The following is a 22,871-nucleotide window of genomic DNA, read 5'->3' as shown; positions in this document are numbered from 1 at the left end:
TTCATCTCATTTTTGTCACCGACACCTATCATATCTACGGTTGATCGTTTTGGATATTATTACATTTTTGAAATAATGAATTTAATTTTCTATTATCGATTCAAATCTATTCATTTTTTTGATTTCTGAATTTTGATATTTTAAGTTACGATTTTCAAACGGAAAATTCTTTGTTATTAAATCACACTTGAAAAATAAACTAATACCACCGTAGATTAAAAGTTAGATTCCAATTTTATTATTTTCAGGTTTGTAAGAACAAATAATGGCTCGGTGTCATCATGATAAACAAGACTTTAAATCTGACCTGATTATTGAGGTGGCGAGAGAATGTGATCTATTAAGGGAAGAGAACGATTTAGATGAGTTCCAATGTGACAAGAATCCTGGTCATTCAGGGTTCATCCCATTTAAAGATTTAACTGTGGAACATTTACCACACAAAGATGGAAGAAGAGAAATTTTAGAGAGTATTAAAACATGGGGGAGCTATGTTGTCAGATTAGTGGTAGATAAAGTAAGAAATGGAAGATGGGTAAAGGAAGTTGGGACTGGATATGTGGTGAAAGAGGGAGATAAATATTGTATACAATCTAATAATCATGTCGTTAAAAATGACGATGAAGTTAAGAAATGTACTGTTGAATTTTTCTATGATTCCAACGACAGATCAAATGTATTGACTTGTCTACACGTGCCCTTTTAGAGATGTCTCATTCTTTTTATTCGAGCCTATGCCTGATTTTGTACATCGACTGGACGTAATCCATTCGTTGCACACCCCACCATCCCTTGTTCTAATGTATAAAAATAATCGCGCTCTAAGTTGTATTACAAATACCCGCTATAAGTCATACCAACTTGTTCATTATACTTCTGAAAATTTGAACAATTCACAGATCGACATGATGTTTATTACTTTAGATGACAATTCTGTCAGCTATTTAAAAAGTCGTTATTTCAAATTTAAGCCGATTTCTTCTAACATTCGGGAGCTATCTTCAATTGAAGTACATATAGATGAAGATGATGGTAAAGGTAAAGTGATATCAGGTGTTATGGCAAAATTTAGAGAAGAATATGTCGTTAGAATATCGGAATCTATTTTCCAAGATAAAGTTAAAAAATGTAAACTATTGTGGGATGGTGAAGTTATTGCTCGTGGTACTAGATTGTTTTTTCAACCAATGAAACCTAAAGAGTTTTTCAGTGATATGAGTAAGATTGATCTAGAACTATACATGCAGCATACCTCTCCGGACATCTGGTTATTTGATTTTCACCCCTTACCAAAAAGTGTAGTCCACATTCAAGAGATGGTAAAGAACTATAAATCTATTGCTGATATTATGTATTGTATTGGACATCCTCATGGTGGAATCAAGATGGTCACTTTCGGACGATTATTGGGAAAATCATTTGAACGATTTGATATTCAGGGTCGACGTATAGCTCAACCAGAAAAAGATTGTAAGTGTAAGGAAGTTGCTTGTACAAAATATTCATGTAAAACTTGTCCTGGTTCCAGTGGGTCCCTTGTATTTTTAGCTCAGAAGGTCGTCGACATGAGTCGTGGTATAAGTCATTTCATGGGTGAAAGAGTAAAAGCATTATTACCAAACGGTGAACTGGTAGAAAATATAAACATGGCTTGGGGTTGAACTGTAAATGCAGTTAGACTTATTTTAATCACATTTTACTTGTGACAGAAAATTGTAATAATCCATAACGAAGTATATGGATAACTTTATTAAAGATGGAATGCATGCCAGCTTCATAAAATCAGAAATTTTGGCCAAAACCCTTTTCCAGTGTTCAACAATATATAGACTAAGCCCTTCTTCTAGTAATCAAATTATATGTTTTTTTTGTTTAATTTTGCAGAGCTATTGTTAGTAAATTGAGTAATCTGTTTTTTGTACCTATGTTTTATTATATAAACGATCATAATAAACTGATTAATTGTTTTATATTATATATTAATCATCTATAGTCAATGAATGAACTTACATTGTATAGGTTTTATATAAAAATAAAAAACAAAATATCTCCACCCAACCTGACTTTAAAGATTGTTCAAAGTCTACGGGGCTCGGGAACAGACAACATGTTCAAAGAAATTTGTAAAGATGAAAATCATTTCCTTGAGATAGCAGTCAAGGGAACACGAAAATCATGGAATTTAGCATATTGGTCTGTTTGGGACATATCCGAATCTTGGACCAATGATCTGTTGGCCTTTGCCCACGATGGCCTGGAAATGCTTATCCACCAAAAATCGTTCATTTAAAAACATAACAACACATGCAAGATTTTAAATGTCAGATTATACTCAAAACCATATGTGAGAACAACGATTTGGCAGTTGCGGGAGAGGGGACTTGGGGCCGTTATTGTTGTGACCAGCTGATTAGTTGGTACACCTTATGAAAATTTGAAAGCACTGATTCACCTATGATGGCCCTTTTCGATCAAAATACAACCCTAATGTCGAAGCGTTTACATATTATGGCTAATTTATACAGAATACACTCGACAATAACAATATCATATCAGAGATAAGATAACAGCTATCATATCTATTATATTACAATTATAACAATCTATTGACGATTGTCTTGTGATTAGTCCACCTTTGTATTTATCATCAATTAAGAATGGTGATGTGATATCCTAGAAATTAAGGAAAATGAAATTAACATTTCTAATTAGTTTTCTATCTGTATTATTCATTCAACCAGGTAAGAATCATTAATATCCTAGAAGCTTTAAATGCTGTTCTGATATACTCTTGCAAAGGCGCCATGGATTTCATTGCAATTGAATAACAAAAATGGTTTCTCCAGTGGACCACTTTTTTAAGAGAATCTTGGAGAATCTAAATGACATCTTTGTATGTTTGTGTGACAATTGAGTGTAATTGCCCTGTCACATATTGACGATTAAGGCAAGCGTATACCTAAAGTGTGAAAAATTTATAGACGTCGAATACATTATGAGTAAATTTTGTATGATCTGAAAAACGTTGAAGCACGCTGGTATACGTCTTAGTAAGAGGAGAACGAATAAACATTTTCCTTGAACAAAAGTTTCGACATATGCTATCAAACACAGAACTTATTTCTAACCTGTTGGTAAAGTGCTTTGAACATATATTTCCATGTACTTGACGTGTTCTGAACGACCATACAATTTACTTAACGTATATTCCTTCACAGTTAACATATAATGGCGGATTGGCACCTGGTATTTATTTTATACCCACAAACGCTGCACTACACGCCATTATACGGTAGCTGTAAGTTAGAAAGGTTAAAGCAATTTACGTTCCGCGTAAGAGATAAGTATGAAAACGTAGTTATACGTCTAATAATTTGTGCATGCACAATCTTCGATGTATACCAGTGTGCTTTGAACTGATATGTGGACATAAACTGCCGACAAATTTTGATGCATTTTTACTATGTCAAGAGCAATAACTCATATTCCATCCATTGAAAAATCGTCAAATTCAAACCTAACTAAGATCTCATTGAAATAGATAGTCACACCAAATGTCATTGAAATCAGATAAAAATTGAAGCCTCCATTGTGTTCACAAGCCAATTATGGACGGACCGACTGACTGACACGGGAGAGGACAATATAAAAATAATAAATTATCAGTCCTCATACTTAACAATCTTTCATTGATAGTTTAATTCATGTTTAATTACAATTCACTATTATTTTGTTCAGTTTAATTCAAGATTAATCATAATTCTTTATGATTTTACTCAGATTCAGTTCTCTGGCAAATTTATTCTCTTACAACTTGGTGATCACTTGTAAATAGTTTTCTTCTGTCTGGGTATTTGATCATTTGTTTAGTTAAATTTGTACAGTCAACTCTACTTTTGCCCACTCACCTCTTCCCCTTTATTTCAGAGTTTGAAATCTCATGTAGGCGGATTTTTATGTTTTGAATCAGGCCCGTAGCCTGACCAGTACTCCTGGGGGAATTTTAGATTCGAGATTATTTTTGTTAAAACACACAAGTTATAATAGGTTACATTTTTATTGCCGTTTTAGTTTAAACGTAGTCAGGTATGTTTTATGGCAAAGCGTTGAACAAATACGTCCAAGTTAATTTTCTGGGTCTTCCTGTTGAAGGCAAGAAGAACAAGATTGCGCTGGCGAAGCTGAGTCATAGATCGTCGTTGCAGCCAGTGCATATAAGCACTTTTCTGCTCGTATAGTTTTTGAAGAACACGATTGGAGTCCTGCTTTCTGTCTTGGCAACGTTATCTTGGAGAAATTGTTTTGACACCTCAATTATTATGCTTCTCGAGGCCCTTTCCAGTATCACCTACAGCATGCTTCCAATCTGTGTAGCCTTCAGTGATGAATTTTTATGCACCCGCAGATGTATTGTGAATACTCCAGCCATGGAAATCGATCATACCAGCTGTCACTAAAATGGCGCCCAGACTTCGCTGGAAATTTTATTCTCGGTTGCTTTGGAACGTCTTCTTTTCCAATGTCACCTGGTACTCCTGTCTTTTCAGAGCATCTTGGTACTGCATCCGTTGTGTTGCCCGCTGTGGTTTTGATACCAGTGTCAGTCGTAGTAGTGTCGGAACCATCAAGCAATTTGTCTTTTTTGATCAAATATTTATCCATTTTCCTACGTTTGGTTGTTTGATTCTTATGAATACAATTTAGGATAATATATGTCTACTAGTTAGTATTTATAATTAACCAATCAAATCTTTTGAATTTTGAGACGGGACAGATTACAATCCAGTATCAGACCAATAGTTTTTGTTACCAATGACGCTTTACTGCAGACTTTTTATGATTTTCAACGAATTCAATTGTATCAAATTATCTATTCGAATGTAATTAAATTTAAAAAAGCTATGATGTCTGCTTTCATCCTCAGCTAAGAATAAACAGAAAGATATTTAAAAACAGTTCTAGGCCTACAGATAGGAATACTTAGTATTTTGTTGAACCATTTCGCATAACGCAGCCCTGAAAGCCATAACCTTATTTTTCGTTACTTGTAATCAAAATATAGCAGCTGACTGATGCAATTACTCCACCATAAAATGCCGGACCAGAATGACCACTGTTTGCTATTCACTCAGACTCAGTTACCTGCCTCTCCTATTGACTCAGGAAAAAGAAAAGGTGTATTTAAAAAAAGTGACCGGTGCATTTTTCTAGGGGGGCCCCCCTTCCCCTTTGGCTACGGGCCTGTTTTGAATACAATTTCTATATTTTATTTATTAATCCATTTATTGTTAGAGTTTGCTCAAATAATTTTTATATTGTACATATTATTATTTGTTGTATTTTCGGCCACATAAATTAAAGTTTCTAACTTATTTGCTATTTGTTACTAGGTCAAATAAGTTACTAAAGTAGTGTGAACATAATAATGCAATTCAACAACAATGATGATGCGAGAAATTCAGTTCAAAGACGGCAAACTATTTCAGCTAAAACTACCTTAAAGGTTGTCGTTCAGTGCTAAGGATACTTAGTTGGATGAAGGAAGATGTGACCTATAACCTACTACTGTAGCATATTTGTTAATTAGAAAGAATGGATATATATTTACAGATTTAAGTGAAGCCTACTTTGGTCTGAAAGCTGATGTCTCCAACGATGGAAGCTTTGTGGTATCATATGTGTCTAAAATATGGTTGAACAGTGCACCTCCGTTCTTCATCATCAACGGTACCAAATACTCAGCATTAGATGGATCATTGAAATTCATAGGAATTACGAACAGTACCGGAAATACTGATAATTTTGGTGTTTGGGAAGCTCGAGATATTCATTATTTAGCCGACAAAATGAGTGTTATTGCCAGCGTCAAAAACTATCCTTATGGAATCGTCACATTTTCTGTGGTAAGGAATCTTGGAGTTTTTGTAGAAAGAAAATTATTAAAGTGTGCGACTTGATATATATCCACAAACAAATATTTCAACAAACGTAAGATAACATTCTTGAACTTCATCATAATATAAGCATTTACATGATGATTATTCACTTGCATTATCATCGCCAACATAACAATAACATCACAGTACCAACATAAGCTTTATGGTGTGTGTTATCATTAAATCCATTTTGTTCTGTGCTTTTTCATCGATTCTTATTAACTCTCTGTATAATACATACGCAAGATCAGATAATAACAACAAAATTTTATATTTCAGAAATATATCGAAGCTGCTGATTCTACTGCTGCTCCTGATGTTAATCAAATAATCTGTGGTTTTCCTGGTTTTAAATTACAAGGTGCACGAGATGATCTTGGGTTTCTAGCATATGGAGGACATTATTCCGGCGATACTGATAAAACAATTGGCAGGTGTGTATGATTTGTTCTCATGTGTTAGGACATAACCTTCCAGATCAGCTACAAAAGCTGGATTGTCATTTGCAATTCTAATCGATCCTAATCACATTATTTATTTACTGGTATAATGAACATGATAAAGTGTCGTGGATGAGCCCCAATTTATCATTATTTCAGGTGGAACAATGATGCTAAAATTCCAGGTGGACTTGAAGGATCTGGCCCTTTAGCTGTATTTGATAAAGATGGAAATACACTTTTAACCACACCTTTAGATAACTTCATGTCAATTTCAACTTGGAAAGATGATGTCAATAATTTCGTGTATTGGGGAATTATGGGTGGCGTGGATCAAGTTCCTGCCAATTTTAAATATCAGGTTATGATGAACTACAATACAGGAATCAATATGGTAAGTATCGCACTTTCAGCTAAAAAATTACTAGGTGTGGATGAAACCTATGATATCTCGCCTCTTCTAAAAACTATAACGATTTACAGTTGCGTATGGTTGAGAACAATGAAAGTTGCTTGAGATTTGCGTTCAACTGCTATTCTTATTCGAAACCATATACAACCGGTGAGAGCCCCTTTAGTGCACCATTATTAATACTTTTGAAAATGAATTGAAGATATACTAAAATGATTTCGTAGTCGTTGATCTTTTAAATCAAATATCTGCTATTAAAGGCAATAGCATCATGGGGTTTAATAATACAGCTGTATTACAACAATACCAAACAAGCTGAAGTTACTCCAGATAAAGACATAACTACAAGATATCTGGGGTATTGGACAGATGATGGTACATTTTATAATAAGGCACCGATTACTGGTCAGAACTATGAAAGTACAATATTATCTATACAGAATGAAGCTATCACCAAAACTAAATTACCATATACGTATGTAGAAAATTGTTCAACCTTTTGATAGTAAAGAAAGAAATAGAAACATACTTCAAAGCCTCAATGACAATCAATGTAAAATTCATGATCAGGGCCAAATTCAAAACGAATGAAATAATTGATTATTTTGTAGATATTTTCAAATTGATAATTGGTGGTGTATAAAAACTGGTAATAAAGTTAAACAATGGGCAGGCGACCCTACAACACTGCCTGATGGAATGTCGTAAGTATCTTAAAAAATGATTTCTACCTACATTATTGTAATTATCGTATAGATAGTACTCAATCTATATCCATGTATAGGATATGTACATGCGTTACTTATACTTGATCATGTGTAATGTACGACATTATTCGACTTGATTGGGTATAGTGACAAACCCCACCTGTGTAAAATTATTCTACACAAGCGCAATCACTACTGCTATTGCTATTAGCAAAATAAATAATGTGGGAACTCGATAATCTATCTCTTAGTTCAATACATTTTTCTTTGTTTCGACCAAACTAATACCGTGTGTATGTGAAGTATTTACTATTTTCTTTCCTATACCAGGCATCAGCTCAACTATAGGACAACAATACCATCATTGTCGTTTTTTTCTATTGTTTCTTTCAGATCACTTGAAAATAAAACTCAAAGTAAATTTTTGATGTACAGTGGAGTGTGGTAAGTATTATACACCATACATACTGTAAATACATTCTGTTAATTCATTAAGTGTATGGTCTGTTTCTGATGGTTCTGTTAGTGACGGCGATGACGTGGTTTGTTATCATGTGATAATCTATCAGGCAGTGCTTAGCTGTGGACTGTAGTTGGGTATAGATGTGTTTAAACGTTATACCGTTCTTTAGTAATATAGTGTTATAGTGCTTTTGGTCATTTTTTTTTGCAGGTCCAGTGATAATGTGTATGCAAAACAAAATGGAGGAAAGTATAATTTTATTATTGAAGGTGATACAGCTGTACCAGATGATCCTGTAAGTCGACTGCTATACTTCCTTTTTTTCAAATCAAATCTTTATGTCAATAAAAAAAAACGTCTCATCGTTCAGAGCAAGTCTCCACTCATTGCGCAGTATTAACACATTTTATTTTTTTTAATTATTCAAGCATTATTTTATCTTAGGTGAAATTACATGAATTGAATTACTTTTTATTCCAGATGTTTTGGGACGATTTATTCTCCAATGCAGCTGAGTGGGGTTTAGTCACATACGATCAGGTAGGTATGCAACAGAAATATGGCTGATGTCAAAGAAATTCTTTCAACTACTATGCAAGTCGAACATCAGACCCACAGCAAATGAAAATTATCGTATTGTTTCCTGTACTTCCTTTCAATCACTGAATTTTCGCCTTGTTAGCACTATATACTACAATATGACATGTAACCAGTTGTAATTTCTTTATAAGGATGGTTTGGATGAAACGTTAATGAATTTAAATGCTACTAAAACAGATCTCAATCTGGCTAGTCGTTGGTTGAATGAAATGGGTAGTGCCGCAGCAAGATATAATATTAGTATTTTATATTCTGATGGTTATCCTAGACATTTATTACAATCTATAGTAAATCCAGCAGTTACACAGGTATGTCCATATTATCTATGGCATTTTATGTAATAGATTAATAGAACCCAATTAACACATTTTTTTATGTAGACTATCCGAAAGGGATACCGATTTGACATCGAACAGTCCACCAGCAGAGATCGGCCTATTGATATGTCGCAAATATGCTAAATAAATAAAATTAGTTATGTGGAACCGCCGTCGAGGTGACAACAATCTTATTATAAGATTACAATTTCGTTTCGTTATTATTTTTATTTGTCGGTCTCCATTGTAATCTAACGAGATTTACAACCTTGGTATAAATCTGTTAAGATTAATATAGAGGTGGACAAAAATAATACCGAAGCGAAATTGTAATCTAATTTTTATTAGATTGAGATGACAAACACTGAGTATCGTCAGTTGTGCCAGAAGAATAAGTAAAACGTAACTCGATGAAACAAAACACAAATACAAAATACTTATCATAGTGAGTGTTCATAGGCCTATAAACCGAGTATTATAATTTTCAGACAAGAGTTAGTCCAGATTATGGAAAAAATAAAGATCAATGGAAAATCGGAATCTCGTCCATATTCGCTGATGCCTTGAATCTTGCTCCTAATAAAGATTCCTTTAGAACTATTAAAAAGTCGAGTGGTAAATACATCATTCATTTTGATATTCAAATAAGCTACATTTCAGTCTTATATAATTATATAGAGGCAACGTTCATATGTATCTAAATCTAAAATTCAATTTTATTCGATTAGTGTAGCTAAATTGGTGAATTGCAATGTCAAAGCAGATATCTCTGCTTCAATTAAATATAAGTAGGTTTTCTTGTGTATGTTGTCCAAGATCTATTTATTCTCTGTTGCAGATTTTGAAGAACCACATCCGGAACTTGAACTAGTTGTATCTGTTTTATCACGTGGACCAGTTGGTAATGGGGATGGATTAGGTATGGTAAACAAGACAGTGTTATCAAAATGTTGTGGGAAAGATGGTCGAATATTACGAGCTCAACATCCAGCTAAAGCCATAGACGCCCAAATCATGCAGGTATGGACAATCGGTTACCTTAAAACATATTGTCCGACACAGTATACAATTAAGCGTCAGATCTTTATTGCAGTCTCCTATAAATCGCCTTCTATTTCAGACAGCATTTCAAGATGGTAGCGGTCCAGATGGTGAAGTGTGGTCGACCTTCACTCAGATTTCATCAGTAGGATTCGAAAATGCTAAATATGGTGTTGTCTTTGCCGCTGGACAGACCAAACCGTTCGATATAACACCTAAAAATACCCATCTAGATTATGACGTAAGTTTGAATTCTACCAGAGAAATCTATTTTTATTGTGGGTAGAGACGAGAGAACAAACTGGAATCATACATAAATACATGTACAGTGTATAATCGTTGGGACTTCAAAGAAAATGTTATTTAGTACTAAAGAGTGACGGAATGTGTCCCGGGATATCGTATATACAATTTACAAAATACATAATGTATATTTTCAGTTTCCAAAGAGTAAAATATATAGATGGAACGCACCATATGAACAATATGATTTTAACATTGGTTCTAAATTTACATTAACTAATTGTACCTTGGACAATTTCTGTTTATATTTCACTGCACCAGTCATAGAATTTGAGTAAGTATTTTACATAAGTATGCTTGATGAGAAATACACGCCATAATGCAAATGGGATTAAGTTTCCATATTTTTTGAAGGAGTATTGCGAGACAAGGATGTTGATGTACTTGTTAGTGTCATACATGTTGATCCTAAATTAATATGGTCTTGCCTTTTCGTCATTTCAATGGTTCACAGTTACCTATCACAAGAAATCTACACAATTTCAAATGCTATATTTTTAGTGGACAAGAAGTAGTGATCCTGGGAGAAACAGATAAATGGATTCATATGCCACATCAACGTGTTCGACAGATCACGAAACAAGCCACTCAGTTAAAAATGGAAATTGATGGTTCTCCTGGAGAAGAAATAGAAATATGGATAACTGTCAATGGGAAAATAGCAGCCTTAGCTACTCGTGCTGATGCAACTGGATATGCTCATTTCATATATGAACGATACCATGACAATGCAGGAGATACCAAATATTTATTTTCATTCTCAAATTATTTAATAACCTTATTTTGTATTTGCGTATTTAAATATTTTTCATAATTTTGTAAAGGTGTGTTGTTTTATGGGTTGAACTCGCGTTGAGTTTACAGTATTTAAAAGAACGTTTTTGATCTTCACTGATTACTGTATTCACCGTATTTTGTACCGCCATTTGGCCCTGCCGTTTAATATAGGCAAAGCTTGTTCCCCAAACATTTTCATAAGGTATATCTTTGAATATATTTGTCAATAAAATATGAACTAATTAACGCGGAAATTCGAAGAAGAAAAGTGGAATTATGTAAAATAATCATATAATACAAATTTAAAAAATTCAATGAATTAAACATGAAAATGGTTAAGAAAATGCAGCACTTGAATGAATGATAATAAAGTGCGACTAAGCCGAGTACCATATCAAGATGATATCCAATTCTAGAACTTAACTAATTGAAAAACATGCAAGTTTATAGCAAAATTGCAAAATAGTGAAGTATTGTTACTGTAAAGTTGGCAGTGCCTAACAATTTCAGCTCAACTGTGAAAAAACAATTGAGCAGTGCTTTAACAATGAATATCCCACACTCTCTCACGTTTATAAGAAAAAATCGGACAAGAGAACCTTACCAACCTTACCCATGTTTTAAAGATGGGTTCGCTTATTTTTATTTATATGAATAGAAAATAGAGGTGTTCCAATGACAAGTAAATACAAGTTTGTCTTACATGTAACAATTCATTCATAATTTCATAAATTAGAAGAGAATTACCAGCAGAATTCCAATGAGTGACGGATCAAGAAAGGTCAAAAAGTATTTTTTCGTTTATCCTGACTGTTTATACATGGACATATCATCGTGTCCAAACCACACCCCCGTTCGTTATTCTTCACACAAGTGAGAAAAATTACGTATTCATAGATAATAAATATTGTCCAATCAAAATTGGCCCTACTATATTGGTAGCAAGTTTCAGCCAATCAAAACAAAGCAGCGTGCCATTAAATATTTTGATGAATATCTACGGTACAGAATTGAGTAAGATTTTCGTTAAAGAATAAAAGCCGAGAGAAAATCAAATGTTTTTATCTCTTCAAACGGGAGGCGACAAAGCAATGTTGTGTTTTGTTTACATGATCTCATTTCTGTTCTACCGATCTGATTGGTCAGATTTAAATGCCACCAATCACATTTCCACGCCCCCAAAACGTGTAGTGGGCTTAGTTTAATACGGGTTAATAAGATCATGTCAAAGTCATATATGATTGGTTAAGACTCTTAGATATATGCAATAAGAACATAAAGATATGATTAAGAATACATGAGAAACACTATAATAATTTGCTTGATTTGACACTAAAATAAAAGGAAACCCATCTTTAAAGTAATATTACTCAGAGAATGAGATGTATAAAAATTTCACCAGATAATAGATGACAAGTGGAAAAATCCGGTGAAAAAGAAACGATTCATCTAGAGGCGTTTTTGTCGACCAATTTGACTTGGTTTCGATTTGCTAATACAGTTTGGTGCAATTTCGATTAGATTAGTTCTCAGTGGTCTACAAATGTGAAATTTGATATGGCGATTAGGCAATATGGCTTCTCACAAATGCTCAAAATAGCATGTATCAAATCGAATCGGCCCATAAAAACACCTTAGACTTGCATATTGATGATAATGCTGTATTATCGTTCCGAACGCCTTTTTCTTGTCGTTGTTTTTCTTGTTGATGCATGTGTTTGTTATTGCTAATCATGTTTATTTAGGCGCTTAGATCGCTTTAGTACCCACCCACCTTCAGCTTTCTTATTGACCTGCAAAGCACATTTCAAGTCTATATATAAATAAATATTGACAACATGCCACATTGGTCTGCTTTATTTGTCATAATGGTTTTTTTTCCGGGTCTATTATTCAGTGACAACCTAATTTATCACTTGCTCTACACAGACACTTGACAGAAAAAATAAATATACACGTAAACCTTCCAAATTTCCAAAAATAAAATCGTAATTAAAGACCAGTGCATACTAAACACAAACACAGATGAGGAAAGATCTCACAATTTGGTATAAAAAAAATCTCAACGAGCAGTGGCAGACCAACTCTAAAACTGAAGGTATTAAAATGTATGCAAACTTCAATCAGTTCAGTAATCAACAATGATTGTTTTTTTTAAGATTTTATTTGGTCTTTACTGGTCTTTGGTAAAGCTGTAACTGTAAACAGTTTATTGAGACCAAAACATAAGAAAAAGGTTGGAGCACCACGTGAATGTTTCACACCAACAAAAACAGTTTCCAGATCAATTTGATCAGACTAAAATGGTCAAATAAATTTCTAGATCATGTGGTACAAGATCGCAATTTTACACGGATATTGAACTTTATGATAAATCATTAATAGTTTAAATGTGTGAAGGCCACTTCGATAGCTGATTTCTTACATAATTTCATTTTTATTTTCCATGTACATTTCTGAATAAATGAAGTATAATTGACAACAATGACAGATGTATTGTTGTTTATTCTTATAAAATGCTGGAATAACATCTAAAACAGATGACTCCATCTTGTACCAACAGGTAAGCTTTTCTCAATTTAATTGTCTAGTCGGGAGAGTATATTAAGTGTAGCCTACTCACAAAATATTTACTGATCATGGCATATTCAAATACACGATTTTTCTTCCTAGTCCTTACGGATCGCAAACTCGTAGTCACCCGCAAGAATCATACAAGCTGTACAGTTCGAACGATTTTATAGCTTTTATTTCTTTTTTTAAATAAAAATTATACAAGGGATCACGTATCTATTCGTAAATTACTGTGCGATACTTACGGATTGTTATTTACGGAAAAACATAAATCATGGGAAATCGTAAGAACATTTTGTCTAAACAGTCGCCCCTTCTTTCATGGACCCTTAGAGTATCTGCAAATTATCGTCAGTCAGTTATTTACGGATACCAGCGAGTTATTTATGAATGCTTGCGGTTAACTACGATGGCGATCCGAATTGACTCGTAAGAAAACTAAATGTTGTCGAAAGCATAACCATTGACATAACTAAATTAATAACAAATCAGTTAAAAACGTATTCACACAAAGTTGAGAATTTCTTAAAGTTATGATAATTTTATCATTATTCTCTTTTTCTAAAACCATGGCTGTATATTTAGTCAATCATCTTTTTTATAGTAGCTTGCGATACAGCAAGCTTATAACATAAAAGAATTCTGTTCAAATGTTAATTTATTTACATAATGGATGTCAATTATATATCAGTATTAACCATCTTGCTGGTTGTTTACAGTGGCTGTTTGTAAGTTATATTATGCTATAATCCGACTAGCACGATTCGCTGCACGATTGATTGAATTAAAAACCATGATGAAAACGATATCCACGATTCACTTCATGATCTGATAGGATCATCGCAATTAATCTACGATTTCAATCGTTCCGTTCATAAAAAAATGCGTCTTTTTAGGTCTCAAGATGCGAGGTACATGATTTTATCACCAAGGTCAATCCACGCATGTGTTCCGTATTCATTTAGTGCCAAAGCCTATGGCAACCATTCCTACACATTGAAGGCTGAACTTCAACGTTCCTATAGTGGGAATACAATTTCTTCAATTACCACTGAAATATGTAAGTATTTGGTATTTAGTAATGCATACTAAAGGGGTGCAAAAACATCAATCTGTACGACCATTCTATACCAACATTAATCTGTACCATCATTTTATACACCAGTAAATAAATTTAAAATATATTTCAGTACCTGGTGATACAAAACTCATTACGTTACCGGTATGTTCTTTTTGTAGTTCTGTAATTTTGTAGTTGGTATGTAGGGCCGTCATATACTTGAAACAGAATAAAATAAAACGACCATTATATTCCGAAAGATTGCCCACATTTTTCCGATTTCCATCTGCTTTGAAGGTTGTTTTAACCAGCAAGATATTTAACGATTCTTTACGTCGGCAAGCCTTACCACAATTTGTAACGAAATACAATAAGATCCAAATTAGACTGTACGTGTATTTCATTTTATATTATCTAACTAGGTTCCATGTAATTTAACTTCTTGGAGCATCTATCTTATTCTGACGGGTACTGGTGAAACTACGTTTAATGGTCGTCAATATTTGAATTTTAACAGAAATAGAGATTTTAAAATCATCATACAAACTGACAAAAAGGTGTACAAGCCAGGGCAAACAGGTATTACCTCCTTTATACCGACATTTCACCTAGCATTATTTTGGTCCCGGAAGTACCCAATCATTTTTTGATCGGCCGACTGCACTATCGAGCACTACCTTATACCTTTGGGGAAATATCTGACATATCTGAATATCAGTCATCCGGTACCGAAAAAGTGATCGGCTACATTTTTCCAATCCGATTTGGAAAAGAGTATACCCGATGAATAACATCGCGTTCATCGTGCAGGAGTGTCCGAATGTAGGCGTATGTTGTTTCAGTCGCATCACGAATACAGGATTTGACATGGTCTTATTAACCCGTATTAAACTAAGCCCACTATACTTCGTTTTGTTGGCGTGGAAATGTGATTGGTGCTATTTGAATCTGACCAATCAGATCGGTAGGACGGAAATGAGGTCATGTAAACAAAACTCAACGTCTCTTTGCCGACGCCCATTTGAAGAGATATGAATACACCCTTTCCAAGTAAATATTCCAAAGTAAGGTTTGATTTTCTCTCAGCTTCAATTCTTGATCGAAAATCTTACTCAATTCTGTACCGTACATATTAATCAAAATATTTCATGACAAGCAACATTCCTTTTGTTTACATTCGCAAACATAGCGTCATAACGAGTGATTCGGTTTGGTTGGCTGAAATTTTGCTACCAAGACAGCAGAGGGGCAATTTTGATTGGACAATATTTAGCTATGAATACGTAATTTTCTCACTTGTATTACCTTTGCCTCGAGTTAGTATGATGAATAGGGCGTGGTTTGGACATGATGAACAATAGGTTACTGGTTGAACTAACATATTGCGTTTGCTGTGGAAAAAATTCGCATTGAAATAAACTTTGACTACTAAGTAGACAAATTCAGAAAAAAGTCTCTGGTTCTAGTTATAAGCCAAACTTTTTTTTACAGTCATTTTGATTTTGGAACCTGAGCCTTTATTTAAAATATGTTTCGTGTCTACCGGCTCTCTAACTTTGCGCATGTTCACAAATCAATCACATGTTCAAATTCCAAGCCAGTTTTTTTGGCTAATAAATATCTAAAATTATTCTAACGCATAATAATTGACACTAAAACGCTTTAATTAAATTGTTTTTATATCATTTGAAATAACACGTGACTGAGTGTATTGTAAGTAGGTTAAAGGTCTCAAGACGTTGAATAACTTCACTCGTGTCGTTCGAAACGTATCTAACAGTCCTAGATACGGAAATCTTGAAGTTATTGAACGCCACTCGACCATTAACCTATTTAAGATGTTAAAGATTTAAACTGAAGAAATATGGACAAAAATATGCGATATTGCAGATTTTCACTAAGGTCCAGGTTCCAAAATTAAAATGGTAGTAAAAAAGCTCTAGCTCTAGGACCAGAGATTTCTTTTAGAAGTTTTCTAGGCATAGTCCTTTCAGGAAAAAAAAATCATTTCTATGCGATTTTTTTGGTGCTACCAACAGACTGATCGGTTACTGATTTTCAACATGTTAAAAAGCAGTAGCCAAAATTTTTTTCTCTACTGGAGTAAGGAGATCTTCCCCCGAAGGTATAAGGTAGTGCTCGATAGTGGTTGCAAGTTCTCGACTTTCTTCGGGTAGTATCGGGGCCAAAACATTCACTGGAGAAACGGCCCTAGAGGAAAATGTTGAACGTCAGATTCGCCCCGCCTTCATGATCCGTTGGTCAAGATTCAATTGAGTCAAAAAAGGAAACGATTAGAATTCGAATTTGATTGTAATCGGATCAATAATTTGGAGTTATTGCCCTTGAATAAGTAAAAACGCTTTAATTATGGGTTGTGAACACGATAAGTTTTTTTTTATCTGATCTTGATGAAACTTGGTTGCCCTTGACTTAGTAAAAATGAGTCAAATTCGGCTTATAGACGCGATAGATGCTATAGTTTTATCTGATAAACTTTGAAATGACAATTTTGGTTTGAAATATGATAGAGACATCAATGATACGATTAGAAACAAATTTATATCTTGATGAGACCTTTTTCAGTTTTGAATTTGATTTTGTTGAAAAAGTTAGCGTACATTACTGACAATAAATTGATGAGATATTAATAATTTTTGAACTACAAACACATTATAAAATTTGTACTCTAGTTACTAAAGACTTTGTTATCAGTTCTGCCAGCTGCTAGTGGGTGATGTTAACTTGCCTAGCAAGCTTTCTTTAATTAACCCTTTTTTTAAGTTTCCGTTTGATCAAGTAGATACAAAGATGTAAATAAAATTAGAAATATTTTCAGGTGTAATTTACGACATTTTTGATAATGAAACTTATGCATTCTGTCTCTTTGATATAATGTATACATTCAATACAGACTTGAACCAACTGACAATTTTGTAATGCTTGTGTGAGTATTATTGGAATAAATTGATAATCAACTGGTTGGGGTATCATAGTATGAATAATCGGACATTCCTTTTGTTTAGCAATTTTTAAGAAATGTCCACTTACAAAATACAGATACAGTGTTATTTCAATTCTATTCAATTCAAATGATAAGTTTATATGGTCTTTATTGTAGTAAAATATCGGGTATTTGGTGTTCGCTCGGATTTACAAGTGGTATGTTCTAACTATACCATTACTGTCACGGTTAGTATATATTCTAATCTTCCGATTGATGCCATTAGTCAGATTCATATGTAAAGTTATATGATTTGGACGTGTTCTGCGAATGCTAGTGACTGGTACACACAGACTGTATTATTGTCTATGGTAATTGGTCTTTTAAATCTATTTCACTCAATCATAACCACGCCACAACGATTTGGACAAAAAGACAAAGACTCACTTTAGTGAAATCTGAAAAAAAAAAATAACTACGCTTATATTTAAGCAGACGTTAAAGATCCAGTTTCTTTTAGGTTCTGCCAGTTGCAAAGTCAATCTGAGTTCCCGTTACCTGGATGCAAAAATCTTCAGAAATCTTAGCTTGCAACATTGACGGTTTTATAGTCCTTTATAGCCCACTAAGTCCCTTCACAGATTTTCAGTTTTGACAAAAATTGGTGTACTATTGGATATTGATCATATGAACGAATGAATAGTTTTGGATGCTACAGAGTTTACAATTTTATATAACTGTATGCAAAATGAGTGAGTGGTTTTGAGATGATTTTTTTAATAGTGAATCTCGAACGATATTTCGTACCAATAATATTAATCATGCATGAGAATGTCTTCCATGAATAATTGCATTGAACCCTTTTTACATATTTTGTCTTCCTCATTCTAACTGTTTGATTTTATTTTCAAGGACCCCAAAGGAAACAAAATTCAGTTTTACACTTCTAATGGAGATGACTATTGCGTAGTTGAAAGGAATTTAAAGCTGCCGAAGAAATCAATATTTGGATCATGGAAAATAAAAGTGTCAGTAGAGGTATAAAAAAACTTTTAAAAATCAACAGATATATTTCTTGATAACTTTCTAACATTAGCCAACTTCCTATTTTAGCCATTGATCTTGATTTACATACCCCCTCCTATTTTAGCCATTGAACTTGATTTACATACCTACTTCATTGAACATCTCTTATTATTATTCTCCACCATTGTCTTGATTTCTTTTCATAATTTCATTTGTATAAATTCACAGGAAAGGGTGAATACACAACAGACTTTTAAAATTGAGAAATATGGTATGTATACAAACTATCAATAATATGATTTTTACAGCTTTCGAGTTGAGCTCGAAACTGTATTGTTTCCATTAATTTTTTAGATATTTTGTATCCACCAAAAACTGTAATACTAAAAACATTTTTGGCATTTGGTCAGACATTAAAAACCGCGGAATTGCCTTTTAAATATATTTCCAGACATCGGATTGCGACCGGATGCGGTGTAGCGGAAAACTCCTTAATTTTGAAAAACGGCCATAAATTGTTTAATATGTGTTTGTCGTAATTTGTTTTGTGTGCCATCTTGAAAGAACTTCTAAGCAGACTGAAATTTTTCAGAAATTTTAAATTCGAAAATTTTGTCGATAACTTTTTGTACCGATTTTTGGTCAACTTCTTTCAGTTTTATTCGAATTTCACAAAAATTGATAGGTGGGTAGAACACAAATCATCAATTAAGATTCTCAAAAAAAATAATTCGAAATTTGCCCGAAACATTCGAAAATTACCATAAAATGTCGAAAATCACGAAAAACGGATTTTTCGGATTATTTGTTCCACAGAATTTGCACCATCAATATCTTCGTTTTGTACCTTTGCCGTATATGTAAATTCCTAACCGTTAAGCCACCATCTTAAAAAAGCAAAATATACTTGTCCGCCATTTTTAATCCGATTTTTTTTCAAACTTTTTTAAATTGTAATTTCTAAAAATATCTAAGTCTTCTAGAAGCCCTTTTTTGAATTTTGAATTTTTCTTTGAACAACCTTCATTCAAAGTTTTTTGTGATAAGCTTTGAAGATCAAGGCTGAAATTGAACAATTTTCTTAAATTTCGTATGTTCAGGGGATTATATCACTAGAACTTGTGCTTTCACAACAATCGGGATGGTGTCCGTGTAATGTGCTCGCCACAAGCCTTGAAATATATGTTAAAGTAAGTTTTCGGACATTTACTTCTTGAAATAATCAGGTTTGAAATATGTCATTTTAATATTTATTTAAAGTCTTGTTTGAATTCTAGCGCATCTAGCGAAACTTTTAAAACAGAAATATAATGTAAAAATTCACAGTTTTAAAACAATATATGAATCATTATTCATAATCAAAATTTATCGAAAAAATTAAAATAAAATCCATTTTAATTAGACAAGATAATTATTGTACAAAGGGTTAAAAGGAAAACTGTTATAGTTAAAACATTTTCCAACCGGAAATGGTGTATCCGAAAACACATTAAATTCAGAAATCCGCCATTAAATGCTTATTTTTTGTTCGATTTGCATCAAACAGTTTGTGTGTATTCTTGAAAGAACTTCCAAGCAGACTGTAGTTTCAGAAAATCCTGATTCGAAAATTTTGTCACTTCCTTTTTGTGCTGAATTTTAGTCAAAATTCTTTAATTTTACTTGGTAGATGGGTAGAGACCAAATTATCAATTATGAATATACAAAATCATTTTTAAAAAATTTTCGAAAAAAAACTTGCAAATTTGTAATTCAACAAAATTTGTGCCATCAATATCTTCATTATGTGCCTTTGTCCTATTTGCAAATTCGAAACCATTTAGCTGCCATTTTGAATTAAGCTTAAAATTTAAAAAATTTACTGCAGACTTCATTTTAATCCGATTGTTTTCAAACTTATTTTAAAATGTAAGAAATATACCTAGATCCTCAAATATTTAGATTTTGCAATAATTTCCTGTCAATCTTTTCTACCAGGCCACATTCCAAGTAGTAATAACTTTTGACCACGAGCTTCCATAATACCATCTTTGTACTTCAGCATCTCCTTTAACTAGATTGTCATTTGTGATCCTGATTTGATTTTCGTACAAGACTTTTTGATTTATAGACTCTGAGAATCTATAATTTGCATATTTTTCGTATCTTTGGTGGATTAAATAACATAAACTTTTTCACCATTAAATTTGATGTTATTATAATGTACTTGTCATAAGGTTTCTAGCAATGTCTTTGTTTTAGTTGTCAACCTAGAGTTTGACGAAATGTGCAATATTGATTTTTAGGGGATTTTCATATATATATGGACTCTTGATTCAGATCTAATTAACTTAGCGGAGAAATTCAAACAGATTCATAATGCCTTTTTTCACAGCTTTAAATAAATATATCAAATAATATGCATTATCAAAATTTGACAAAAAATTTGTAAAAAATACTATTCAATAAAAGATTATATAATATAAAATATAATATAAAAGATAATGTAATATGTCAGGTCAGCAGATCATAGATGTGAACATAATGTTGCCGGATCTTATGTCGTCCAAGTTCTAATTAACTTAGCGGAACAATTTGACCAGAATTTAAATGTGCAAATTCATAGCATTAAAACAATATTTAAATCAATATGTATAAATGAAATTTACAAAAATTTTTTGAATAGAATTATAGAGTTAAGACGATTGCGTAACAGGTCATGTATCATATGGTCTATTAAAGATATTTTTCCAGTCGAAACGTTTCCAAACATTGACAGTCTATTTCCATTCATATTTTACGAAATATAAATGCATAGAATGTAAATTAGCTTGGAAAATGACCGATCTGTGTCAAACAGGTCTAGTTCATTTACGTATGATTTGTTTTTTTTTAACTTCAAGCTTAAAAAGACGGATAGAGGAATGACCTTAAGATCAGCTAATTGTTAATATTTTATTTTTTTATTGGCATGTTCCTCAATACATTAACTCACCCACAGTGTGCTTTATTTCTAAAGTTATAATGCCGTCTATTGTTAGTCAGAAGGATAGCTCGATTACAGTACAAGTTTCATCGCAGTAAGTTTGTTTTCTGAGAGCTATATGTATATATATTAATTCACTTGACAACTCCATTTCGTAAGCATGCTGGGCAAACTTCTCCTGCATGTGTCTTTTTTATTTAACAAAGGGTGTTCTTTAGGTTTAATTATATCAGACTTTGAATTGTGTTATTGATACTTTTTGAAATAACACAATATGTTGCCATCGTTATTTTAAACTTTAATTTTTATCTTCTGAAATCTTTGTAGATATACGTTTGGTAAGCCAGTAAATGGATCTGCTAGATTAAGGATAATTGTTAACTATTATCCTAAAAGAAAATATAAAAAAGATCCAGATACAGGAAAATATGGTTACGTTGATCTGACCCATAAATTTACATAAAAGTAGGAGGATATCACAGTGGAAAGATCGCGATATCACAGTTAATTAATTCAATTTGTAATGGTTTAAAATATACTAAATGTAAAGCTGTATGAAATATGAATAGTGATTTGTATACTCGCTCCGCTCGCGTTAGGGACATAGGCGACCCACCCTGGGGTAATTACGCATATCCCCAAGACGAGCAGAGGGAGAATGATAAAAAAGGAAATTTGGATATTCTCTGTCCGCTGGGACTACTGACCCATAAGAGGTGGAAGGTGTGGGGATGAACCCCATCCTACGATCCAGAACCAGCAGCCCAGAGAAGATTGTTCTACAAGTACTGTAGGGGGGGGGGGAATTTTGCTCGGATTTCCTTTATTATAATATGTAGTACAAAGAACAAATGATAGGAGTTGAAAATATTCGATTTTCCAAAATTCGTTCAATACTTTTTATGTCAAAACATGCTATTTCGCATTAGAACATTTTGGCTTTAGGTCAGACATTCCAGACCACGGAATTACCTTTTAAATATATTCTCCAGACATCAGACTCCAATCAGGAATGGTGTAGTGGAAAACTCCTAAATTTCAGAAATCCGCCATTAAAGGCTATTTTTTTTTTTGTTCGATTTGCCTCAAAATATGTATTCTTGGTAAAACTTTCAAGCAGACTGCAGTTTCGGATAATCCTAATTCGAAAATTTTGTCGCTAACTTTTTTTACTGAATTTTGATCAAGATTTAATTTCTTTAATTTTTATTCGATTTTCACGAAACTTGGTAGATGAGTAAAGGCCAAATTATCAATTATGATTCCAAAAAACATTTTTGGAAAATTTACGGAAACAGCCGGAAAT

The 22,871-nt window shown here is 33.0% G+C and overlaps 3 protein-coding genes across 3 annotated transcripts; all 3 read left to right on the top strand.

Moving 5' to 3' along the window:
- Window positions 1-265: 265 nt before the first annotated feature.
- On the top strand, window positions 266-1,661 carry LOTGIDRAFT_158731 (hypothetical protein; the record flags this gene model as incomplete). The annotated part of the gene is made up of 2 exons (XM_009052173.1): window positions 266-676; window positions 972-1,661. The coding sequence occupies 2 exons, from the start codon at window positions 266-268 to the stop codon at window positions 1,659-1,661; spliced, it is 1,101 nt and encodes a 366-aa protein (XP_009050421.1).
- Window positions 1,662-5,093: 3,432 nt separating this feature from the next.
- On the top strand, window positions 5,094-11,033 carry LOTGIDRAFT_158730 (hypothetical protein; the record flags this gene model as incomplete). The annotated part of the gene is made up of 15 exons (XM_009052172.1): window positions 5,094-5,175; window positions 5,611-5,903; window positions 6,216-6,370; window positions 6,536-6,770; window positions 7,049-7,263; window positions 7,400-7,492; window positions 7,889-7,939; window positions 8,169-8,253; window positions 8,439-8,498; window positions 8,690-8,866; window positions 9,364-9,490; window positions 9,714-9,895; window positions 9,996-10,157; window positions 10,357-10,493; window positions 10,721-11,033. 15 exons carry the CDS (start codon window positions 5,094-5,096, stop codon window positions 11,031-11,033), a joined length of 2,367 nt encoding a protein of 788 aa, XP_009050420.1.
- A 2,503-nt stretch (window positions 11,034-13,536) lies between these two features.
- On the top strand, window positions 13,537-19,911 carry LOTGIDRAFT_158729 (hypothetical protein; the record flags this gene model as incomplete). The annotated part of the gene is made up of 8 exons (XM_009052171.1): window positions 13,537-13,559; window positions 14,467-14,630; window positions 14,761-14,792; window positions 15,053-15,209; window positions 17,752-17,822; window positions 18,487-18,612; window positions 19,701-19,790; window positions 19,861-19,911. 8 exons carry the CDS (start codon window positions 13,537-13,539, stop codon window positions 19,909-19,911), a joined length of 714 nt encoding a protein of 237 aa, XP_009050419.1.
- Window positions 19,912-22,871: the final 2,960 nt, after the last annotated feature.

The sequence above is a fragment of the Lottia gigantea genome (genome assembly GCF_000327385.1).
Source record: "Lottia gigantea unplaced genomic scaffold LOTGIsca_18, whole genome shotgun sequence".
Classification (NCBI taxonomy): domain Eukaryota; kingdom Metazoa; phylum Mollusca; class Gastropoda; family Lottiidae; genus Lottia; species Lottia gigantea.
Note: the sequence above shows the minus strand (reverse complement) of the source record. Positions and strands in the feature narration are given on the sequence as shown.